This window comes from Cynocephalus volans, chromosome 2, assembly GCF_027409185.1.
Source record: "Cynocephalus volans isolate mCynVol1 chromosome 2, mCynVol1.pri, whole genome shotgun sequence".
NCBI lineage: Eukaryota > Metazoa > Chordata > Mammalia > Dermoptera > Cynocephalidae > Cynocephalus > Cynocephalus volans.
In genome coordinates this window covers 150,893,808-150,918,318 of record NC_084461.1, presented here as the reverse complement: position 1 = coordinate 150,918,318, position 24,511 = coordinate 150,893,808, and the positions used below count along the sequence as shown (strand labels likewise).

The window sequence follows — 24,511 nt, the reverse complement described above, 5'->3', positions numbered from 1 at the left end:
CCTACCACATGTATGTCAGCCACTTGACAGGTGCCGGGAGTTCAGGACTGAAAGTCAAGCTTTGGCCTTCAAGAACTCACAGTCTAGTGCTGGGGACAGACCTATGTGCTATGTGGGACAAGTGCTATGACAGCTCCTCAAAGGCAGGACGAGATGCATTTCACTCTGACTGGGGCACATCCTGGCCAGGCCAACCACAGTGTGGCCAACCCAAGCCCCTCTTGCCAAAACTACCCTGTCCACAGCCCCATCAAGGGAATCACACAGTGTATTAGGGATGGGACATCCAGTCCCAGGCAAAGGACATAGACCCCTGAAATGATCTGGGAAGAAGGGGAATACAGACTAATACAGTGTCTATTCTCACCATTGTATCTGTAGCACTGAGAATAGAACATATTAGATGTTCAATAAATATCTGTTGAATTTATTTAACCTTTACTCATGAGGGGTAAAGGATATCAGTCAAACCCATCAATTATCTGTAAAATTTGGCCTAGAGGAGGACACAGAGCAATCTCGCATTAATGTTACAAAAGAATCCTAGAATGAAAGAGATATTGCCCTGGGGCCTCCTCTCCTCCAGCCCCAGACCCTGCGACACTGAGTCTAACACCTTCTTGTCCCAGTCCCAGGCTATATATATCTCACTTGGGCAAATCTTTGTCTCTCGCATCCATATCAACCACTGCCCTAGAAAACAGGAAAGGCTTTCCCAAAAGTCAGTCTTTCAACTGAAATGTGCCTAGGATCTCTTCAGGCAAAGAAATCATGCAAAGGCATGAGAGTGAGAGAATGTCAAGAAACTGGTGTCAGGCCAGGGGGTTTGGTATGAACTGGGAGCAAAGCCCCTGCTAAGTTTTTCTATTCACTCTGCTATTTCCCTTAAAAAACCCAAATATTAGAAAGGGAACCATGTCATCTTCTGGGCAACTGGTTCTTCTCTTATCCAATTATTTTGGCATCATGCACTAACGCCAGTTTGTATCCATGTTCTCCTGGATTCTAGACCCCAGTTCTGGGGTTCACTCTGGTTCTGGCCATCAGGGCTGCTTGGGGCTCAGCAGGGCCTTGCCACCTCCCTTTCCTGGGGACACCTTCCATGGCTGCTTACTGTGAACCAAAAGCCATGCCTGGGCCTGCTTATGCCACAGCTGAGTTCCCACCAAGCACGCCAGCTGCTTTTCACATGGGCATCTGCCCCATTAGTCAGCCTGATTGTCCTGTCTCTTTTGATAAGGAAGCAGTGAAGAGAAGCAATCGGGAACATGCTTATAATGAATGCACGCCTACAGCCAGGAGCCCAAGGAATGACCCCATACATGGAAAACAGATGGGTGCACATCATGGGCAAGCCATTATACAGGAATCCTTTAGTAAAGGAAAATTACACTAGAGTTAAGCCTCTAAAGACATGAGGCTGCCAGACACACGTGTCAGGTCACAACCCAGACGATGACCGGGTCTTGTTTCTTTTCAGGACATTGTATACCACGAGGTACTTGGAATGTTTCTTTTGCACATCTGTTCCCAGGAACTCTTCTAAGGCAGCAGCTGCCCTCAGAAGCTGATCTGAGGGTAAGCACAATGACCTTTACCTCATGTTGTGTGCCCTTCATGTGTTCCCGAGCTTCACAGACTGCTTCTGCTTGAAAGGCAGCAGATTCCAAACTGCCTTCAAATACTCAACCCAGGCTTTCACCTTCCGCTCCCTCATCCCAACTACTTGGATATGGTCTCTCTGCATGATTTCTATTCAGGTTCTTTGCAGAAGGGGCAGCTGATCACTGGTCTTTCTGGGACTAGAGTGCTCCCGATAATCCCCAAGCAGGGAGAGTGTCCTCTCATAATGACGCCATCACAGCAAACTAATCTCTTATTCCTCTCAGAACAACTTTTTCCAAAGTGGCATTGGTAGAATGGCAGATCCAACAGATGACTCCTGCACAAATACATTTGAGAAATTAAACAGATCTGTTTGCTGCAGAGTGTTCAGTGCCTTGACTGTTTAAAGTGCACTGGGAATCTCCAAGACAAGTTACAATACGCAGTGGCTCCTAAAGGTGTTTAGCCTGGAAACCCTCTTCCCCAGAACATCTTGTTGGATGCTCCACAGGACATATTTTGAGGAAGCACTGCTTTAGAGAATGCCATTCATTCTTTAGTTCATTACTGTGAGATACTGGAGGCTGGATGCGCAGTGGTTGCAGCAGAGGTTTGGGAATCATAGTGACCTATGTGTTGTAGCCTCTGCTTCCCCACTTTCTTGATGTGTGACTTTGAGCAAGTGATTTCATCTAAGCCTCAGCTTTTTCATCTTTATAATGGGGAGGATAATGCTATCTACCTCAGAGGGTTGTAATAAAGAAAGATTACATGAACCAGCATATGGAAAGTACTCATCCTAGTGCCTGATACATAGTAAACACCCAGTTAGAGTTAGTCACTGTTATCATCATCATTTTTATTAGATGAGGACCAGGAAGACAAAGAAAAATGCATGGAAATGATTTTAAAGCAAAGCAGTATATAATAGTCATAACTTAGACAGACAAAATGACACAGGAATAGAGAGCAAAGATCTCTTAAAGGATGTGAGCATTTGGGATGGGTTTCCAGGATCAGTAGGAGTGTAGGAGGTGCTGGCAGGCAGGGTTGTGAATGTGCAGAGAAGTAACAGGGAGAAACAATGCACGAAGGAGGACACCTGCCAAGAAGGTGCCATTCAGGTGAGCTGTGGGATGGCTCGAGAATAGGTGAGGTGGGGAAAGAGTTGGAGAGAAAGGCTGAAAAGTTCTACAGAAGGCCAGAGCAGGGAGGACCTCAAGTACCAGCCAGAGCATTTGTGCTTTATCAGTTGAGGATTCGAGAATCAATGAGCAAGGAAAGGGTAATATCCCTAAGGATCTTAAGGATAAGCAGTTTGGAATATGCTGCCTTTTAAGTACCCATTTTAAGGAAAATTATTTGGTGACAGGACATGATTTAGCATGAGAGGCAGAAACACTGGGGGAGGCAGGGAGGATGAGGAGCCCAGTTAAAGGTAAAACTGGATAAGAAGGCGGGGCAGAGAGGTCGGCAGGTGAGACCTGAGCGGACTGCTCAGGCAGCCTTGATGGGACATAAAGACCGACCGTCCTAAATGGTGTGAAATTACTAAGCGGTGCCAGGAGCCTGTTGTGGAAATGGGAGCTTCGTCCACTGCCAGAGCTTCTAGAGGAACTGAGCACAGAAAATGGTCCTCATTTTTCAAGTCTGACGAGATTTCCAATGAAAAGACTTGGCCAATGACCCTTGTGTTTTACAGAGGTTCTGACTCGCTCCGTGCTAAATAGGGGAAGCCTCCTATTCCCACATAGATCCACAGGTCACTCTTAGAGCCACACTCCGCTAAGTCCACTCTGATGCACAGATGAGTGTGACACATGGCAGCATCGGCTTTTTTCTACATAATGTGGCTCTTCAAAATCATCCCAGAAGATGAAGTGCTGGACAAGGGTGGGCGCAAGAGTGGGGTGATTGGGAGGGGTTGGCCTTTGGAACACACCTTTACAGAATGATTAGGTAGGGAAGTAGGACTCTTACACTCTGGAGAAAGGGACCAAATAGATACACAGCAAGAAAGTGCATTTTAATCTTGGCCTCAGGCAGAAAGGCATGATAGAATACTGACCAAATCCGATCTGCCAGCTCATTCCGGGCACATGAATAAATGTCCCTATCCTACACCGAGCCTCTGAATGTAGCTCAGGCAGACGGAACGAGGATATCATTATGAGGAAATGGGCTGGGGATTAGGGATGCTGGCATGAGTTTCCGGCCTCATTTTTTACCTTTTTGAAATCCCCACTCCTTTGATATTCACACAGCATCATGTCGAAGAAGATTGGTATGGTGGCTTTCCGGAGCTCAGCCTCAGGGATAAGTGTCATCTCTAATATAGGTCCCACCATGCCTGGGATGAAGCAGATTTTGTTCTGGCCTGAAAGAGAAGAGAGACATGAACACATAAAACAGTTTCATGACGTACAGATCCTCCTCAGACCAAGCCTGGGGAAAGAAAAAAAGGGAAGCATAATAGTAAAAACAATAGTTAATATTGATATCGTTGTTTACCACAAGCCAGGCACTGTTTTGAACACTTTACATATATTAACTCCTGTAAGAGGTGCATGCATCATCTCAAATGAGCTCTGTTATTAAGGATAATAACACCGGCGTGTGTAAAGCATGTCCCTGTTTACAAGGGTTTTCACCTGCATTATCCCCTCTGCAAATGGGGCCCTGATGGAATATGTTCGTGAAGGTAAAGCACAGGGATATTTGAAATTATGTCTGTCTGCAACACAAGCCATGTTCTGAGACGTGTAAAATGTGCTTTTACCAACAGTTTCATGAAATGAGAAAAGCAGAATTTCCTGCCAAGTGCCTGCTGTCATAGTATGGTCGGTGGAACAGTGAGAGTGAGAACATTGCTTTAGGATCAGATAAACCACAACATTTTGTTTCTTCTGCCTCATTCCAAGGCATCCCCGTTGTGTCCCCTCCACAACTTGGTCTGGCTCAAATGTCACAATTCCACCTTGCTTCCTCTACTGCAAGGCTTGGGCACACACTGTTCCTTTGTTGAGAATACTTTTCCCTGACTGCTCCCCAAGACACCCCTTCATTACCACTTGGCTTCCCTGGGATGGGTCCCATTGTCATTCCCATCTTAGATCAAACACTTCTTTGAGGGAAAAGCCCCCTGCCTATCCCCACCCCACCCCCAGCTGGGTCAGACACCCTACACTGGCTCCTTAGGTTCTGCCCTCTTACTCAACTTTGAAATGCTGACTTTATTTGTGGGATCATTTGATTAATGTCTGCCTCCCCCATTGAGAGCTTCATGAGAGTGGAGACAATGTTTGCTATGTTCTGAATGTCTGTCCCCTCCAGAGCTCATGGGGGGAGCTTGATTCCCAACGTGCCAGTGTTGAAAGATGGAGCCTCTAAGAAGTGTTTGGATCATAAGGGCTGTGCTCTCATGAACAGATGAGTCTATTCGTGGAGTAATGGGTTAACGGCTTAATGGGTTATCATGGGTGTGGACTGATGGCTTTATAAGCAGAGCACAATAAAAAGTGTTGTTGTCCAGCCCTCACCATGTTGCCACAGGACTCTTACAGAGGTCCTTTACAAGAGTTCCCACCAAGAAGAAGGCCCTCAACAGGTGTGCCACCTGGACCTTGGACTTCCCAGACTCCAAAACTGTAAGAAACACATTTTATTTGTTTATACATTACCCAGTTTCAGGTATTCTGTTATAACCAACAGAAACAGACTAATACAGTGTCTATTCTCACCATTGTATCTGTAGCACTGAGAATAGAACATATTAGATGTTCAATAAATATCTGTTGAATGAGAAAATACATTTGTCTAGCTCCTACACTCACTGGCTATGTGACTTGGATATGTGTCTCATTAAAATGCAATAGCAATATCCACCTGTTGAGAAGATCATGTGAAAATATGTCTGTGTGTACTTAGCACAGAACCCTGCAGAATCAGTGCCCAGTGGCAGGGGCAGTGTTGCCCCAGTGGTTAAGGGCACCAAATCTAGAGCTAGACTGCCCGAACTTGTAAATTGATTCCACTGTCGATTAGCTGTCTCATGTGGAGCAAGTTTATGTCACCTCTCAGGACCTCCATGTCTTCATCTGTAACATGGGATAATAGTATTTATCTCATAGGGTTGTTGTAAGGAATAAGTGAATTATTATTTATTGAAAACAGTGAACAGTGCTTGTCATGTGGTACACTTTCTATAATGTTAAGTTAGCTCTTACCATTGTGATGTTTGGTCACAATGAACCACAAAAGGCAGCACTGAGCAGACTCCTCAGAATATTCGCATCAGAAGTGGCAGAGACGGTTAGTAAATAGGAGCACTCAGAAACTGCAGGGGTTTCCTGGGAAGCCAGGGTAGGCATAGGCTGGCAGCCCTATCACTGAAGCTGACACCTTGTATATTTCATCAGCTGCTGCTTCTTTCTTCTCCTGAGTCTCAGCACCCAAGAAGCTCACCCTGGTTTTCTCCATTGTCAGGATGAACATTTGTGGTCCTTGCCTGGGGCATAGAGCTCCTGGGGGTGGAGAAACTCAGGTGGTATGGTGTGTGGCCCTGCAAAGTTGCTTTTGATTAAAACAGAAAAGGAGCCAAGAGGGAAGGCAGCAAGGAAGTGAATTTTCATTCAGCCTAAATGAGGCTTAATGTTGGAGTATTTCCCCAGAATTCAGATAAAAAAGGCATCATCCTAGGAATATCTTTAGTTAGTGAGAATGAAATGGTGAAATCAGGCAGAGAGTGGAGTGAAATACAAAGACACTTTTCCAGGAAACCAGCTTCATTATTTGATGCACTTGGATTACACTTGAGCCTCAAGACTTTGCTTTGGTCCAAACACTAAAAAAACAGAAAAAGAAAAAAAAACACATACTTTCTGGCAGGTTTATAGTAATTGGAAGCTGGGTTTCTGATTTTGTCCTTCAAGATTCTTTAAGTCTTTTTCAAACCACAGTGGGGTTTTAAAATTCAAAGTCGAGTGCAATAATAGGTAGAAGGTAAATGGGAAACTGTCAGATAAGCCACCATGGAATGAAGAAATTGCTTATGCAACAAAGGCCTTTAGAAGGCTGGAGGGCATTGGGTTGGATAAGGATATATTTAAGGTGGTTTAAAATAAAGGGCGGACAAGCCACAGACTTGGAATTTCTTAGATACTTTTGACCTGCATTCTTTGTAGTCGATTGAGGAGATATTTGGCAGAATAGGGAGAAAGAGAGACAGATGCTGATCTCTAAATACAGTGTGATCTCAATGGCCCTTACAATGCTCCCTAAAGAAATTTAATTCATTTACATAAAAAATGGAATTTTAGCACATTGGATTTTGTGTTCAAGTAATCCAAATGTGTGTGTATGTGTGTGCATGTTTATATACACAGATGCATACACACACATCAAACGTATCTGTGGCTAATTGAATACAAAATCATTTGGAATAAAACATTCTCATCCAGGAGACACACCTGCTGCTGCATTTTTAAAAAAGGCAAGGAAGGGAATGGTAAGAGGGTCTTTTTCATATAATTGAAGCTGAATCTCACTGGGAATAGATACCGATTAGAAAAGGCTTTTAAAGTGCCAATAAGCCAGCGGGATAAATCCAAATGCTGAATTACACAGGCTTTGGGACAGGATCTGTGGTAATGAGAGCACGAAGAAGAGCTTAGGCGTGTGGGTGGAAAGGAGTCTCATGTGTTCTCGGGCCTCGGTTTCTAATCTGTGCAATGGCCTCATCCATCAGTCCTCTCAGGATAGACTGTGAGATGAATGTGAAGGGTCTGAGGGCACTAAGAAATGACCTTGAAAGAAAAAGAGGAAGGAAGGAAGGAAGGAGGGCTTTGTGAACCCAGCTGAAGAGTGACGTTAGGAAAATCCCTGACCTCATAAGGCTGAGATGGGACAGAGAACTCTGAGCACATACGGATTCCTAAAGGCTGGCACGGACCTTGAAATGAACAGGGATGAGTGCAAGTTATGACTCCTGGTCTTCAGAGTCCAGCAAGCCTCCTGGGGACCCTGAAACAAAGCTGGGCTCATCATAAAAAACCACTCATTCAGTTGAAAGGAGAAGAACACAGATCTCTGCTCCTCCACCTTAGGCTTGGAAAAGCTCCCTCCTGGTGATGCTCTGAGATAGGCAATCAAATCTCTCCTCATTACTCAGGACAGGCCCAGCTGCAGCTTCCCTCTAGACCAGCGTGAATCTCTGAGTCTGACAGCCTGGGTCCAGGTCCTGCCACTGCTGCTCAATGGCTGTGTGGCACTGTGTTTCTGATCTAACTTCCCTGAGCCTCCACAATCTTATCTGCAAAATGGAGATAATAATATCTGCCTGGTAGAACTGTTAAGAAGATTAAAAGAGTTCATGTAAACAAAGGGCTTTGCGCAGTGGCTGGCACATTTAAAAAGCTGTCAGTGTGGATGCTGTTCGTGATGAAGAGGGTGACCCTACTCCAAAGCCAAATCCTACCCCACACCAGCCCCTGCAAGTAAATCCCTATTCATTCTCTAGAGCTCTTACAGAAACTACTAGCTGCATGGGTCTTCTGAGCACTTGCAATGTGGCTAGTGCAAACTAAAATGTGCTGTGAGTACAAAAAACCTACCAGATTTCAAAGGCTCTTCTCCCCGCTCCCAAAACCTCAGTAATGTTTCGTATTGATTACATGTTGAAATGATAATGCTTTGGAACATGAGGTTAAATAAAATATATTGTTAAAAATTAATTTCACTGTTTTAAAAGTTTATTTTTTTAAATGTGGACATTAGAGCCTTTAAAACTAGACATGGGGCTCACATTCTATTTCTATAAGGCAGCACTGCTTGGAGCTCAGAGCTCCTGGCTCTTCCTCATCGAGGCCAACCCTGGCTCACTCACTAGGTAGGAGCCCATCATAGATTCTCTGGGTGCCCCAAGTTTCTGCTGTACAGCTATTTCCCCTTCACAGCCATAATTAAATAACTGCAATTAGCATGTAACTACTCAGTGCAATGATTACCAGCCCATGAGGACAGGAGCTATATATCTAATCTGGTTTTGTTCTTAACCCCTGTCATTGACATAGTGCCTGGCATTTAGAGGGTGCTTGTATTAGTTTCTTGTTGCTGCTGTTATAAATTACCACAAACTTAGTGTCTTAAACAACACAAATTTATTATTTTACACTTCTGGAAGTCAGGAGTCTGAAAAGGGTTTCACTGGGCTAAAAACAAGGTGTGAGCAGGACTGAGCTCCTTCTGGAGGGTCTAAGGAAGAATCTGTTTACTTCCTTTTTTCAACTTCTAGAGACTCCCTGCTTTCCTTGGTTCATGGCCCCTTCCTTCATCCTCAAAGCCAGCAAATGTAGCTTCTTTAGGTCTCTCTTGGACTCTGATATTCTGGCTTCTGTTCTTCACTTCTAAGAACCCTGTAATTACACCGGGCCCACCTGTATAGCTAAAGATACTCTCCCCATCTTTAAGATCTTTAACTTCATCACACCTGAAAAGTCTCCTTTGCCATATAAGGTAACATATTCCACAGGTTCTCGGTATTTCATGGACATCTTTGGGGAGCTATTATTCTGCCTACCACAGTGCTCAATATTTGTTGTTAAATGAACGAATAAATAAATGAATGGATGGATGGCCTCTCTAATCCCATTTCCTATTTATTTCCAGCCCAACCTTAAGAAGCCATGCTTGCTTAGGCTGGTTGCTCTCCTGGAATACCTGCCTTTTCCCTGTCTTTTCTTCAGTCCTGACATGAGCTACCCTTTAGTGTCCAGTTCAGGAGCCATTTCCTCCAACACAGTCATCATTATAGTCTCAACTTACATCTCTTTTGTTTGAACGCCTTAGTCTCTATTACACATTTCACTTTCAACAGCAATATTGCTACTGGACACCAGAGCAGGGACCATGCCTTGTATTTCATCAACCCTTCCACCATTCCCTGGAGCTTAGCACCAAGCTGGGCACTTGGTAGATGCTTAAAAATTAATGGCCCAATTGCTATCCCAGCTCTGCCAGGAGTGACCTTCCCATGCACGAGGCCAAGACGCCAGCCGCTAAATGTGTCTTTTTTCCCATGACGCCTGTTAACACTGCAGCCCGGCATTAATCCAAGTGAATGTGGGAGGGTTAAGAGCGAAGTCATTTTAGCAAAATGTGCATTGCTTCACGCCAAGCAGAAATCAAATGTTACGATGCTACACTATCAGGAAAAGTACATTACATTTGGCATTGTCCCATGATCCAAAAACACAAATGGTATTACCCTTTCAGTGGCCGGCTCCTCAACAACATGGTGTCCTTCTTCCCATTAAGACCTTTCAGCCCACACCTCCTCTCCCCAAATAACACACACACATTTGTCTAGACTTTCCCCCAAAGGATGTTAAACAATCTTCAAGCCTGAGATTATAGCTTTGCAATTAACTGTCTCATAATCACAGGGTTGCTCAAGTCATTCCTGATGAGAAGGAGAAGATGATGATACTGATGATCATGATGATGGTACCCTGATTGCTTCTGGCATTAAAACAAAATTTAAAAAACTAACATGCAGTGTGATTTACTCATTACCGGTACTCTTTGAAAAACATAGTTAGTCGGCTATTTCACAACCTTTGACAAGAATTTGCATATGCTTTGAAAAAAATTATTTGTAAGAACATTGGACTTGGGGTCAAGAGACAGGCTCTTTTAGCCTCAGCTCAGTTGCTGATTTGTGTTGACCTTGGGAATGTCCTTGTGCTGATTCTCACGGGATGGACTTGGGTCACATGGCCATCACCTGCTATAAGATATTGTTAACTGAGCAAATTACAGTTCTAAAAAAAAAAAAAAAATCAGGATTTGGTTAGCCAGGCAGAAGAGCAGAATGGCTACTGCATGGGCAATCAGCAGAGTCTGCTACACATAGCTTCTAAGTTTCACTCTATCTTGAATATTCCATGAACTGCACCTTCAAACCTATCATTACCCAATGTAGTAGTCTCACTACATTGGTCCCTAATGTATACAGTGTTTAGTCCTGGTTTGGATAATCAAGTCAATCTCATTAGCATGCTAGGAGAAAGCTAATGCCAGCATTCCATAGAGTGCAGGGTGGGGTGGGAATGGGGGAACTATCCTTTCCCTCTGCGTCCACTTTCTTTTCTCTTAGCCCTGAAAGAGACAGGCAAGGAGAAGGCAACCATGTAACTGAGTGAAAGGCTGCTGTAGCCAGGAAAACCACTGCAGGCTGATACTTTCCTCTTCCCCAGAAGCCCGGGAAAGACATGAAGGAGGCAGCTATCTTTGCAAAGCACCCTTCTTGTTTTCTGCTGTGTATATCTGTGGCTTTTGTCTGACCTCTGTCTATAATTCCTTCTTCTAGTAATATCATCATGGATTTTTTTTTGGGAAATTCCACCTCCCTCGATGGATTTAGCGTTGTTGGAAACCTCAAGAGATCATCCAAGGAAGGCCCACAGAATGGTGGTCTCTGGAGACTAAATCTTTAGCAAAATGATACAACAGAAGGTAGTGCTGGAGGCCATAACACCTGCCCCGGATCCTAGAGTGGCTCTGGCCCCTGTCCTTCCATAGACTGGTTCTTCAGCTTATCCTTGCCTCCCCAATAAATACCTTCTCTGATTAAAGCAGCCACAATCAATGCCTCTTTCTTGCAACCTCAAAACACTGACAGATACATCTTTCAATTGCATTAGTTCATCCTACGGGTATTTGCAAACAGCAAAGAGTCTGTGCTGCTTCAGAGCGAACACTCTGGCCAAGGTGCTTGTTCGACTTCTGACCTTAATCCACTAACTGTCCTGTACAAACCCCTTTTTCCCTTGGCCTACAGTTTCCTCATTGATAAAATGGCAGTTTGGACCAGACCGGTATCTTCCAACTATTCCCTGCAGCACTTCGGGACTTCCCCCAGAAGACCCTCAGGGGTCTACATGGGGAGCTCAGGAGCAGCTCATTATGATGGGCTCTGCCCCCCCCACCTTACTCAATTAGAATAGCTCTGTTTTCATGCAATTTTACTTATCAAGAACGAGATTTTTTTTTTTTTATTGGTCCTCAACTAAAAATAAGAGTTTGAAAAATGCTGGACAATATGATCTCTAAAGGGCCCTTCCAGCTCTGATGTTCTGTGATTCTAAGCAGGTGGAATATTTGGTAACATCTTTTCATTCATCAACATAATTGGGAGTGCAGGAATGTCTGCCAAGACATAATCTATATCTAAATAAAATCTTCTGTGTGCAAAACAATGGCAATGGAGGACATGGAGAAAAAAGCAGGCTGTGTGGAATGACTTGAGGCAAACAAAACACAGATCCCTGTTTTGCAATTCTGGCGGTGCCTGGGGGTTAGAGCTGGGAAGGGAAGCCCACCACTGCCTTATCCAGCCTCTGCTATCGCAAAGCAAAGAATGCAGACTCGGAAGCGAACTGAATCTGGGCCCTATCATTTCGTTGGGCACATCCAATGTTTGGAAAACTTTCAATTAGTTATCATTTATGTTCATAAATTGGAAAGTGCATTTTAAAAACCAGTTTCCTGGCTTCTTTTGAAAAAATGGAAGGTGTGACAACATCGGGCTTGAAAGTAGGACAGCAATCAACGGGGGAGGAACAGTGACTGTCTCTTTTCGCTGGGACGTGTCTGCTTCATTTGCTCCAGGTCCCCCCACTCCTTTCCATATCCCTGACCCTGAGATTGGGTGCTGGCTACCAGGCAGCCCTGTGCTTGCACTGTGCTTTTATCCCCCCTATTTCAAAGCAATGGTAAATCAAACATAAATTATTTCTTATATCCTTATCCTTATCCGAAGTGGAGAAATGAAAGATAGACTGAAAAAGATAAGCTTTTCTAGAGAAACGGGGCAGACATGGCACCCCTCTCTCCCGTGACATGTGGCAATATCTGAAGACTTTTTTGGTTGTCACAACTAGGGTGGGTGCTACTGGCATCTAGTGGGTGGAGGCTGGGAGACTGCTCAGCACCCTGCAGTGTACAGGACAGCCCTCACGATAAAGAATGATCTGACCCCAAATGTTGATAGTCCCTGCTTTATGGAATTTCCGTAGGTTTAACATGCCCAGCACCTTCACTCTTACATTAACTGCCTGGGCTCTGCCTTGCAGGCCTTTGTTCTATGGGCTCAGCTTTGTTTTCCTTTTTTTTGGTGGCCAGCTGGTAGGAGGATCTGAGTGCTTGACCTTGGTGTTACAACAAGGCTCTCTAACCAACTGAGCTGACCAGCCAGGCCTCTAGCTCTGATGATTAACAACTTTTCCAGAACAGGAAAATTGGGTTCCATCTGATGGCGCAAGGGTAAAAATAATGATAAAAACCCTCCTGTTATCCAGCATGTGCCCGATGCTACCAGCAACCACAGAACCCAGACTGATAGTCCATCCGCTGCCCTTTGCTTCCACTACAGTGAATAGAACTTGCTGGAAAGGGCAAGAAATTGCTGTTCAGAAAAATCTAATGGGGACTGGCAGACACCAGGAGTTCTGGGGAAGCAAGAAGCAAAGTCTGGGAGGGTAACACAAGTTAAATCCAAGTGATAGGCACAATCCCTGTAAGTGCCTTCACCAAGGAAGTTCAACGGCCAAGCCCACAGCAGAGCAATTTGGCATTAGAGAGTCAAGGAGGGAGCAAAAAAAAAAAAATGGTGGTGAACCCACTCTTTATCCATTACTGTTCATTAATCCATCCGTCCATCCGTTCATCCTTTCAGCACATATTTGTGGAGCAGGATTCAGGCCATGGGCAAGGTTTATGGCCCTTGTCCTCTTAGAATCAAAACCATGCTCCCAGCTGTTTGATCTCAAGTAAGTTGCTTCCATCTCTCTCTCTGAGTTTCCTGATCAATAAAAGGAAGGGGGGAAATTTTCCACCTTGCAGGAGGTGATATGAAGATTAAGTAAGATTTTCTTAGCACAGGCCTGACTCAGACTCTCAATAACTCTTAGAAAAACTAGTTTCATCCCTCCCTTCATGGGTGCACTCAGGTGGTTGCACATGATACCTATAGCTCAGTGAGGCGGGGGCAGCTTCTGGGGTCACCTTTCAGCTCAAAAGACCCTCTCAGCTTCCAGAGACCCAATTCTCCCCGTGAGGTTGGAGGGTGTTTTGTGGACCACATCACATCAGCAGCAAGAAGCAGGCTGCAGAACAGTGCACCCATCAGCAGCAAGCATTCCTGTGAAGGGTGAAAACTGAGTTCCCGCAGCAGTCCTGCTGTCCCTTCCTCCCTCTTATAAATTCCAGTTTGACTTCATAACCCCTTGGGGGCATCACGCAGGCGCAGATTCACAGCTGTTCAGGGGTGAGGGGAGGGTGGGGGCACCTTCTGTCATTCAGAACACAATCAGGCACTTAGAAAGGATCAGGGGTATGCACAGTGATAAACTGTTATTTCAAGCTCCCACTGCTGAGGTCCTGTGGCCCTCTAATGGATGGTCTTCTAGAAGGAGTTTGGCACGTGCAGATGTGTCTGTCTGGATGCCCACTCACCAAGCTTGTACCACATATCGCGGATAGAGAAGCCAATTAGCCGTCTCATGTCCCCGTGCCTAGGAGGAACAAAAATGTCTGCTTCAGGCACCATGTCATAAACTACCCCCCAACCCCCTTTAGGAAATCCAAAAATGTAACCTACTTATTCAGGATTTTGTTGTACTTGGCGTGTGAGAACTGCTCCAGCTGCAGAGAATCCTGAGTGATAAAAGCCACCGCCAGATGAAAATAGTTGTTCCACAGCTGTAAATGAAAGAGGAGAGAACAGTTATGGAGAGGGTCTGAAGTGGGAAGGCATATTAAATCCTGGGTATGTGAATAATTTATGAAGATGGCAGAAGACTGAGGCAGAACCAGTTTAATTGTGTGCACTGAAATTTTCTAACTGGCACTGATTCTGAAATTAACATCCTGGCCAAAGCAAGGACATTGGATGTATTTTTGCAAGCACTGACCATGTCTCCTCTCTGACAACAGGATTCTGGGTGAGGAGGAGGACTTTAGCTCTATTTTGTTGTTGTTGTCGTGCTTTGTTTTGTTTTTGAAAGACAACTTGCCCCAGCTGGGTGTGCTGGTGAGCAGGTTCCTGCCCTGTAATTAGAGAGTGATAAACGACAAGGTAGGTCAGGGACCACAGCCTCTCTGGAAGTCCTCCCTAATTCACCTGACAGCTCAGGGGACTAGTCTGCAATTCATTCTGTCTTAAAACATTTAGCCTTTTCTTTCCCCTTAGATCAATGGTTTCAAAGTGTGGTTCCCAGACCCCCAGCAGCAGAATCACCTGGAAACTGTTAGAAATGCAAATTCTCTGGCCCCTGCCCAGACCTACTGAATCAGAACCTCTGGGGGTTAGACCTAGAAATCTATGTGTTCTGTGGGCTCATCATAATTTTCACCTGTGCATGATCTGTTGGCACTAATGTAATAAAATAATGACTAATACTGGAACCCACTCCACCAGCTTGCAGTAAAATAGAGAGAGCTGAGCACATGGCAAGTGCTCAGAAAGATTAGCCACCGTGATGGCAATAATGATATAGACCACAGAACCAGAGAGATGTAGATCCAAGCCAAAGTGCTGCTGAGACTCAGAGCACCTGTCTGCACAACTGGGGCACACTCTGCAGAGGGTTGTGGTAAAGATGACATGAGATGATATGTTTAAAGAGTGTAAATTACAGTAAGAGCTCCAAAATACTTGTTACCCTTACTGTTGTCCTTTTCATTATTTGAGTGTTTCCTTTGGTATCAAAGCCAATAGGAGAGTCTGGCTTCTTGGGTACTTAAGGGCAATTGCTGTAAGATGCCAAGGCCCTTCGAAGACCCAGCAGAGAAAAGCTTTGCTGAAAAAAGTCCTCTACTTTTAGGCCCTTTTTAATACTATACAGCAAGAGGATGGGTAACATTCTGCCATTGAGACCTTCATCTTTAGTTCAAAGATGTTCTCTGGAGGTTGCAGGTGGTCAACACTGGGAAGAAGGCAGATCTATTGTTGATAATGTCATTATTACTTCCAGGCCATCTCTTTCAAATGGACCTGTGGTTCCAGTTGCAGAAAAAAGCAAAATAAGCATTTCATTTTAACCATGGTCCAGGCACCTTCTCATACATTCCTCCTTTTATCTCTCAAACCTTGATAGTCTCGTTAATCCCACTTTACAGATGAGAAGACTAAGGCTCAGAGGGGTCAAGTATTTTGCCAAAGGTCGCTTGGCTTGTTATATATACAGCAGACCTGGGATTTGCACTCCTACCCTCTGATTGATGTTCAGGGCTCTTTTAACATGCCATGGTCAGTCTTCAGCTGAGGATACATTTAACAAATATTTCTTGAATATCATCAAAGTGCCCAGGCATTGCTATAGTGTGGTGACAGGGCAGCGGTTATGGAGGCAGCAATGCCTGCCCTTGTGCAGCTTACATTCTATTAGGAAACGTGCTCTCCTCTACTTGAACCTTTCTTTCCCATGGTCCAAAAGTCCAAGCTACTCCTGGGGAACAGTGAAGTGGTCTCCTGGCTTGTGGCCCTCGTAAGGTCTCCATACAGAGATCAAAAGGATCTGCTTAAAACAAGTTGTATCATGCCACTCCCCTCCTCAAAATCCTCCAAAGCCTTCCATAACCCTTGGAGTACAATTCCTTTGTTTCCGTAGCAACCTCACTGTCCAGGGAAAGAGAAAACCATGGTCACAGGGCACAGAAAGGAATGTTTTTAAAGTGGGAAATGTTTTTAAAGGGGATTGCATTAGAGTAATCAGAGTACAGTAAGAAATCTATATCTGACAAAGCAAGTCGAATTACCATCACTTCTGAGAATAATTCCAGAAATGCCCCCAACATAAGACATGTCAAATGTAGTTGAGCATTTTGCTAGCCTCTATTTTACCTGAATTATTCTTTCAAGAAGTGATTCCTATGTCACCCCATTCCCGATTTTCTTTTTCTAAAAAACTGAGATATAATTCACATACCACAAAATTCACTTTTTAAGGTGTATAACGCAGTAGTTTTTTGGTATATTCTCAAAGTGGTACAACCATCACCATTATCTAATTTTAGAACATTTTTATTACCCCCAAAAGAAACCCTCTACCCATTAGTAGTCATTTTCCCTCTTACGTCCCTTCACCTTCAGCCTCTGGCAACCACTAATCTACCTTCTGTCTCTGTGGGTTTGCTTATTCTGACATTTTATGTAAATGGCATCATACAATATGTGACTTTTCATGTCTGACTTCTTACACTTCGCATAGTTTTTAAGATTCATCCACATTGCAGTATGTATCAGTACTTCATTTCTTTTTATTGCTGAATAATATTCTACCATATGGATATATATGTTTTGTTTATCTATTCATCCATTGATAGACATTTTGGTTGTTTCCACTTTGGGCTCTTATGAATAATGCTGCTATGAACATTTTCACACAAGTTTTTGTGAGGACATATGTTTTTAATTTTCATGGATATATTTCTATATATATCAGGCGTAGACCTGATTTTCTTCTGGCTGTCTTCCTGGAAGATCTTTGTTAACCACAAGGCCATAGCTGTGCCTCATCTTCTTAGTGGATGAGAAATGGGTCACCCAAGCACCTCATCGACAGTCCTTTCCCTGTTCTGTCCATGGTACTCTGTGGAAATGACTTTTGGAACTGAGAGATTGTCATAGTTGGCGGCTCTGTGCAATGCCCTGAGAAGTGAGCAGTGGCCACAACTAGTAGAGGCTGGGTACTCACAATACCTCTGCCCCAAACCTTCCTTGACTCTTGTTTCTGCAAAATCAGGATGATATGCATTAACCTGGCTTTTAAGGCTTTATATGATTTCCTTGGACTCCAGTGTTTTCTCCTTCATCAAACTGCCCATACTAGGCAAGTTGGTCTGCTTAGATTCCATTCCTTAGATGACTGGATCATTTTGGCTTCTGTGGCTTAGCTCACATGGTTCTCATACCTGAAGTGTCTGTGTCCTATTCTTTCATCAAAGCCCAGTTCAAAACTCATTTCCTCCATGAAGCCTTCCCAGATTGCAGAAAACATTGGGTCTGCCCGATCCGTCCCTAATTTGAGGAGTACTTACAGTGCACAACACAGAATCTGGTCCACTGTTCTTCACTTGGCCTTGCACGCCATCCACTTCCCACGACAGCATTGCCCAGTGGTTAAGAGCACATGCATCAGTGCCTTGCAGACCAGGGTATGAATACCAGTTCTACCACTTACTGGATGGCATGCCTTTGGCTAGTTACTTGGCCTTTCTGAGCCTCATTTTCCCCATTTGTAAAATGGCAAAAATAATGGTACCTACCATAAAGGATTGTTGGGACTGGGTGAAATAATATGAAAGTAATGCATCTGTCACAGGTGTGACACATGCCAAGTGCTCAATAAATGGAATGGTGGTGGCGGTGGTGGCACTGGTCATGTAGTATTTGTATGCCCTGTTTTCTTCAACTGTAAGCTCCACAGTAGCAAGGGTCCTATCTTCCATTTATTTGTGTCCCTAATGCCATACTTGGCACAATGGTTAAAATACAGCTGGGCTACAGAAAAAAACTTGTTTATTGATCATCGTATTATCAGAGAAATTCTTCATTTGTTTCATAAGGTCTCAAATTTTTCCTTCCTCCCTGTGCCACTGGGTCTCTCTAGCAAAACACACAGGTCTCTTTCCCTGGGGAAGAGGTGAGGATTTCTGATTACAAATTTAATATTTTTAAATCATAAGACAATAGGGGGTAAAAGCTGGAATGAATTTAAGTGTCATCTGGTCCAACTCCTTATTTCACAGATGTAAAAACAATAAGGTCCAGATAAGTTAAATGACCCCCCCCCAAAGTCATACCACTAGTGGATGTAATAAGAATTTAGTTATTTTGAATTAACTATCAAAAATTAATTATTAAAGTAATATACACATATGGTTAAAAAAAAATAGAAAAAATTAAATAGTAAAATGTTATTTTCCATTCTGCCTTAGACCGGTCTAATTCCCCAAAAGAAAATGTTAATTTCTTGGATATCCTTACAGAAATTTTTATGCATAAACAAATATATGTATGGACACCTTTTTTTAATAGTCTGCTGTACTTGGCTTTTGTCTCTTACCGATATATCTTGCAAATGTTTCCATATTAGCATATACAGATCTGCTTCACTCTCTTTTATAGCTGCGTTGTATTATGCTATAAGGATGTACTTTAATTTTAACCAATTCCCTATTTACAGACATTGAGCTTGCTTCCAACCTTTTTTTTTTTCTCCTCTAGCTACAGTGCTGTCCTTGCTTAAACATCTTTATGTGTGGGAAACTACTACATGTTTGTAATGCACATTCCTAGACTTGGAATCACTAAGGCACAGGGTCCATGCATGTTTTGTTATTGTTTCTTTGCTGTGTTTGCTGTTTGTTTTCATAACTATTGTCAGGTTGCCTTCCATGGTTCTAATCTAATTACCAGCTCCATTATCATGGGCAAGTTAACCCACCTCTCTGATTCTCAGTTTCTTCATCTGGAAAATGAGGATAATTGTACCTAAAGGGTACAGTTATAAGGATAAAGTGAGGAAATCGCTGCGTAGTAAACTCCTACTGGGTCTTGCAATATCAGTTCAAACATCACTTCCTGGGAAATCCTACCCCATTCAGCCAGACTAAAGTAGATCCGCCCTTCATTACACCACTCATTACACAGCATTTATGAGATATTTTAAATAAAATTAATTTTCTGTCTCTTCTATTGGATGTAAGCAGCATGGAGGCATGAACCTCACTTTTTCTATTTTGTGATGTATATACAGCGTCTAGTGTCATGTCTGGCCCAGCATGTGCTCTGGAAATATTTGTTGGATGAATCTATTAATGAGCCAAGCACTCTCTATGCATTTTTAAAGAACTGTGAGATTTGCATTATTATTCTCCTCATGTTAGAGATCAGGAACTATGAGATTTGTGTTATTATTCTCCTCATTTTAGAGATCAGAAAGCTGAGGCCCAGAGAGGTTAAATAACTTATCCAAGGTCACACAACTACGAAATGATGAAGGTGGCATTTGAAACCAAGTTTATCTTACTCCAGGACTTGTGTTCTTTATTATTTACTTATTTATTTATTTATTTTTCTGTTATAAGTGACGAGACTTGCATTCTTAACTACTCTGCTCTTCGGCTAAAATAGCTCCTCTTTTTTCTCTGTTTCCTTTAGCCTTTGTTGTTGGTAAAGGTTTCTGATGTTTTACAGTCTTTATAGCACAGAGATGAAGAATTTTTGATCCTAAGGATTCTTTCTCAATGGTCTTGAATTATCATTTATCCCAAATTCCAATTAAAAAGAAAAATAAAAAAAAGAACTCAGCACACAGTGTTGCTGAAATGCAGTCAGTGGCCCTTCTCTGACTATATGGTAGAGGCCCAGTTGCCATAACTATTCTGGGGATGTTGTTGATCTGGAAATGAAAGGTTCCAGGTGTGAACTCAGGTTAGGAACATCAGACCAGAGGTTGTCTAGGACCCAAAAGCTGAAGCAGGCAGGGCTGGGGAAACAGTACCAGGCATATGCCCATCTTTCTGCAGGTGGTGCCTGCCTGCTATGAAGTCTCTCTGCAGTGGTGTGATGGGCATTTTCAAGACTTTGATCACTACTCTCTCTGTGTGCATGTATCTCCCTTGCTTTTCTTGCCATCACTGGTTACATTTCCCATTGTAAAGACCAAGCTGGCCCTCATTCCTCCACTAATGGCTATGAATATTCTGGAAGTTTTTCATTTCATAAGATCTCCAGTGCAGGTTCAAAAATGATCCCAAGATGGGCTGATGACCAGAAGCTGACCCCAAAATGCCCCAAGGCCTAGGCAGGAATGACTACATCCAGAGCCAATTAGAGCTTCCCAAGTAGAGAGAATGTTCTTAGTACCAATCAAAAAGCTGCCTAAAACAGAAATCGGTTTCCTGGATCCTAAGTGTGACCACTGATTCCAGAGCCAGTGAGAGTCTCCAACACGGAGAGTCTAATCCTACAGCCAGTCACCATGGAGCTCTCTATCCCAATGCCAGTAAAAACTAACAATGCAGAGAGTGTTTTCTGAGCTAAATAGAGCTGTCTCCTAGAATCCAAAGACATGCTGTTTCTGCAGAAGAGGAGAAAGAGATTGGGCTTTGTAGACAGGCCTAGGGTTGAATCCCAGAGTCCCCATTTAGTAATTAGATGACCTTTAACAGAACAGTCAACTACCTCTCTGAAGCTTAGTCTATTCACCAGTAAAATGGGTGAACAGGATTATGACAAGGATCAAAATGCCTTAAGCAGACGCCTAAAGTTAGTCACCTTCTGCAAAAGCTTGAATGATACAAAATTACAGCTAGGCAGGACAAAAAAGTTCTAGTGGTCTATAGTAGTGCTGGGTATCTACAAACAATAATTTATTGTATGTTCTCAACTGGCTGGAAGAGAGGAGCTCAAAGGCTCTGATCACAAAGAAATGATAAATTTTGTGATGACAAATATGCTAATTACCCTGATTTGATCATCATACATTGTATACATGTATTGAAATACAACCTTACCCCATAAATATGTACAATTAACACATGTCAATTAAGAAAAATTAATTAATTACTTTAAAAAAATGCTTAGATGCTAGAAGATGGGTTTATGTAGCCTTCTATCAAGACTCCAAGATCCTTGAGGGAAGGGCAGTGTTATGCTTTGCTTTCAAATTCCTCAAAGCATTTGCAATAGCCTGGGCCCATGAGAATTGTTCTTAAACAAAAGTCTTTGCTAAGTTAAATTTGAAATTTTTTCTTGGTCTTCTTTAATCATGCAAATGGATGCCAACACCAAGGCCCAGTATCCTGCGTAGGGCTTGGGAATGCAAATGACCTCAGCTCTAAGCAGAAAACACCATTATTATAATTCTCAGGTCTTGTCACCTACAGAGAGGCACCCACAGAGCTTCTTGCTTTCTGCCCTTTGAATCATAAAACCACAATTCTGGAAAAGATATTAGGGATAATCTCATTGCACCTGCCCCTCCTCTGGACAGTGACTGCCAAGGCCAGCAGCACTCAGTGATGGATGCTGTTCCTGCTGATATTAAATGCATAATTAATGAAATCATAAGAAGGAGACAAGGCATGTTCCAGGCAGGGTACAGAGAACAAATCCATTCTCACATGGGGAGGGGAGAGGAGGAGGTAAGAGAACAAAGATAAGGTTGAAAAATGATCCCATTCTTGGGTACTTTTCAATAAATATCTATGGAGGCCTCATTAGAAAAAGAGACATTTTATTTTGTAATGTTGGCCACTCTCCTGTTTTACAGAATCCTGTAGGTGTGACAGCCCCAGGCAATGTTGTGGTGACCAGAATGATGCCTCTCTATTGTCCTGTTTATCAAAGACTGACATGAGTTCCCAGCCCTGACACATTTAGGGCGATCATCATTATCATCATCATCAAAAAATATCAATTATTATTATTATAATGAGCCAGCATTTATTAAATGGCTACGATGTTCCCAGCATATTCTAAGTTCTTTACATGAATTAATCCTCACACTCCAATGAGATAGCTAATATTACTATCCTCATTTAATGTTGAGGAAACTGAGGCCCAGAGAGGTGAAGTTATTTGCCTAAAGTCACACAGCTCATAAGCTCAAACTTTCCAGGTATGAAACCCCATTTCCTGGGCATCTCTCAGATGCAGATTTTCTTTCAAGAAAACAGTACAAAACCTTAAAAAATGGCATAAAAGATTGAAGCTGAATCTTTGAAAAGTACCCCTCTAAGACCATGAAGGAGAGCCAGAGTGAGGAAAGCAGGTCTTAGGCTATAACTGTCAATGCCCATAGAAAGAGATGAACAAACCAGCTTGCAGTTTTATGGCCACTGCCACCGCTGGCCCCTAGGTATGTTGTTCCAAGCTGGCCCTCTAAAAAAGCAATGGCCCTATTAACTTCCCTGAACACACCCATAACCAGAGCCTGCAGACATCTGGGCTGCATTTGGAAGGAAATCAAACATTTCTCCTGTTTCGAAACAGCCAAAGTGACATGTTTTGTTTCCATAACAAAGATTTATAATGGCAGGAGAAACTCTTACCCAGACCCTGCCAGGCAGTCAACACAATGAAGTGGTGAATTCCATGTGTAGCATGTAGCCGTGGTTATCTGTGTGAGCTCTGGTGTCAGCCACTGCTGAGATCTAGTCCTAACTCTGCACTGATGCACTGTGTGACTTTAGACTACCTACTCACTGCAGAAAAAAATTAGTAATAGCAGCTAACTTGTAGCGCAGTTGTAAGAGCTGGAGAGATAATGTCCTTAAAAGTGCTTCTCTTGTCTTTGCATCGAGGCTATCATTATTGCTTCTGCTGATTTGAGTGCAAGCAGTGGGAGAGAATTCTGTTCGAAGACAATGTTCATCCTTTCAGTTCTACGAAAGTATAGGCTGGTGCTCCTGGTAGGGTGGATCTCACATGTCTCAGCCCAGACATCATCTCCCCAAGGAGACCACTAGTGCCAGACACAAAGCACAGAGTCACTGTGAGCACAAGGTCTTTGCACTCACAAAGCTTACATTCTGCTGGAGGAAAGAGAAAACAGGCATGTAGAGAAATAAGAAAGATGACTTCAAATGACAGTACATGCCAAGTGGTGATGCATAATGACCATGAGGTGGGTGGGGGATCCTCAGAAAGGAGTCAGGCAGGGGAACATCTCTTTGTGGAGGAAGTATTTGAACGGAAACTGGTGGGACCCTACAAGTGAATTTTCCCAGCAAGCCCCCTGTCACATTCTGGTTCTGGAAAAATCTTATGAAGTAGAAAGGGTAGTTGTTGTTAACAGGCACTTTACAGATGAATCACCTGAGGCACGGATACAGTCCTGGGCTTGCTTGAAGTTGGTGAGCTGGTGAGAGGCCAAAGCCCAGCTAGAAACTGAACACTTCAGATGAGCAGGCAGAATACACTATCGCCCCAGTTCCCTGGGCTCAGAGACTTCTACTCCTCAAGCCCTCACTACAAGAGGTCCTGGGGGTCAGGTAGTTCCCTGGAGGGGATCCCCTTTGCGGGCCTTCTCTCTCACATCTCCAGCCACAGGCAGCAATCTGGACTTTCCCATAAGGCTTTGATGAGTTGGTTCTTCTTGGGCCTGGACCTGGGGCAGGTGTGTCACTCCATGAGCCCCAGTGAGATGCTTTTAGGCCCCAGAATCTCTCAGAGGCCCCAGGTCTTGGCTAAGCACTGAAAATGACTTTTGGAGCCATCAAGAAGCCACAGAGATGTACTTGTGAGCTTTACTGTTAATCACTTTTTAGTGTCTGTGACTGGCTGTTTTTTTGTCTCCAATAAATAGACAAATAAAAAAATGTGATTATGTTTTTAAAAGGTGGTGCCCATTCTAACAATGAATGAATGTCTCCTCATTAGCACCAGACCCATCAAATGGCCACATTTGCATATGCTCTCAGGTGATGACTGGTTGCAAAGCCCAGGAACATCCCTCCCCACCCACACACTCTGTGGAAATCCCCAGAGATCCCGGCACACCTTCCATGTGCTTTGGGGTGTCTGATGGAGCAAACAGCCCCAGACGCCAGTGCAGCCCTAGGCAGCTCCTGGGGCAGCTGTGGTGCCTCACACTCACCTGGAACTCAAAGTTCGTGTGTTCCAGGAACTTCTGGTTCATGATTTCTGCAAACTTGTTGATAGCTCTCAGGAAAACCCTGGAAGAGAGAAGGTTACCAAACCATCTGAGCATGCTCCCTCAGGATCCTTTCTCTTATGCAGGCAGGATGGAAAGTCTCTTCCCTCAGGGAGGGGCTCAGTGACCAAATGCTGATTTGGAGAGATCAGCTAATGCAGATTACCAACAGCTCACTTCCT

General features: G+C 43.5%; 1 protein-coding gene across 1 annotated transcript in view; it reads right to left on the bottom strand.

Annotated features, from left to right (window-relative positions):
* Nucleotides 1-24,511, bottom strand: part of DOCK2 (dedicator of cytokinesis 2) — a 396,194-nt gene that overhangs the window by 51,378 nt on the left and 320,305 nt on the right. The window contains exons 30-33 of the mRNA XM_063087676.1: nucleotides 24,273-24,351; nucleotides 14,264-14,364; nucleotides 14,119-14,177; nucleotides 3,834-3,982 (exon numbers count right to left, since the gene is read on the bottom strand). Coding sequence (XP_062943746.1) covers nucleotides 3,834-3,982; nucleotides 14,119-14,177; nucleotides 14,264-14,364; nucleotides 24,273-24,351 — 388 coding nt within the window. The remainder of the gene's footprint in view (nucleotides 1-3,833; nucleotides 3,983-14,118; nucleotides 14,178-14,263; nucleotides 14,365-24,272; nucleotides 24,352-24,511) is intronic.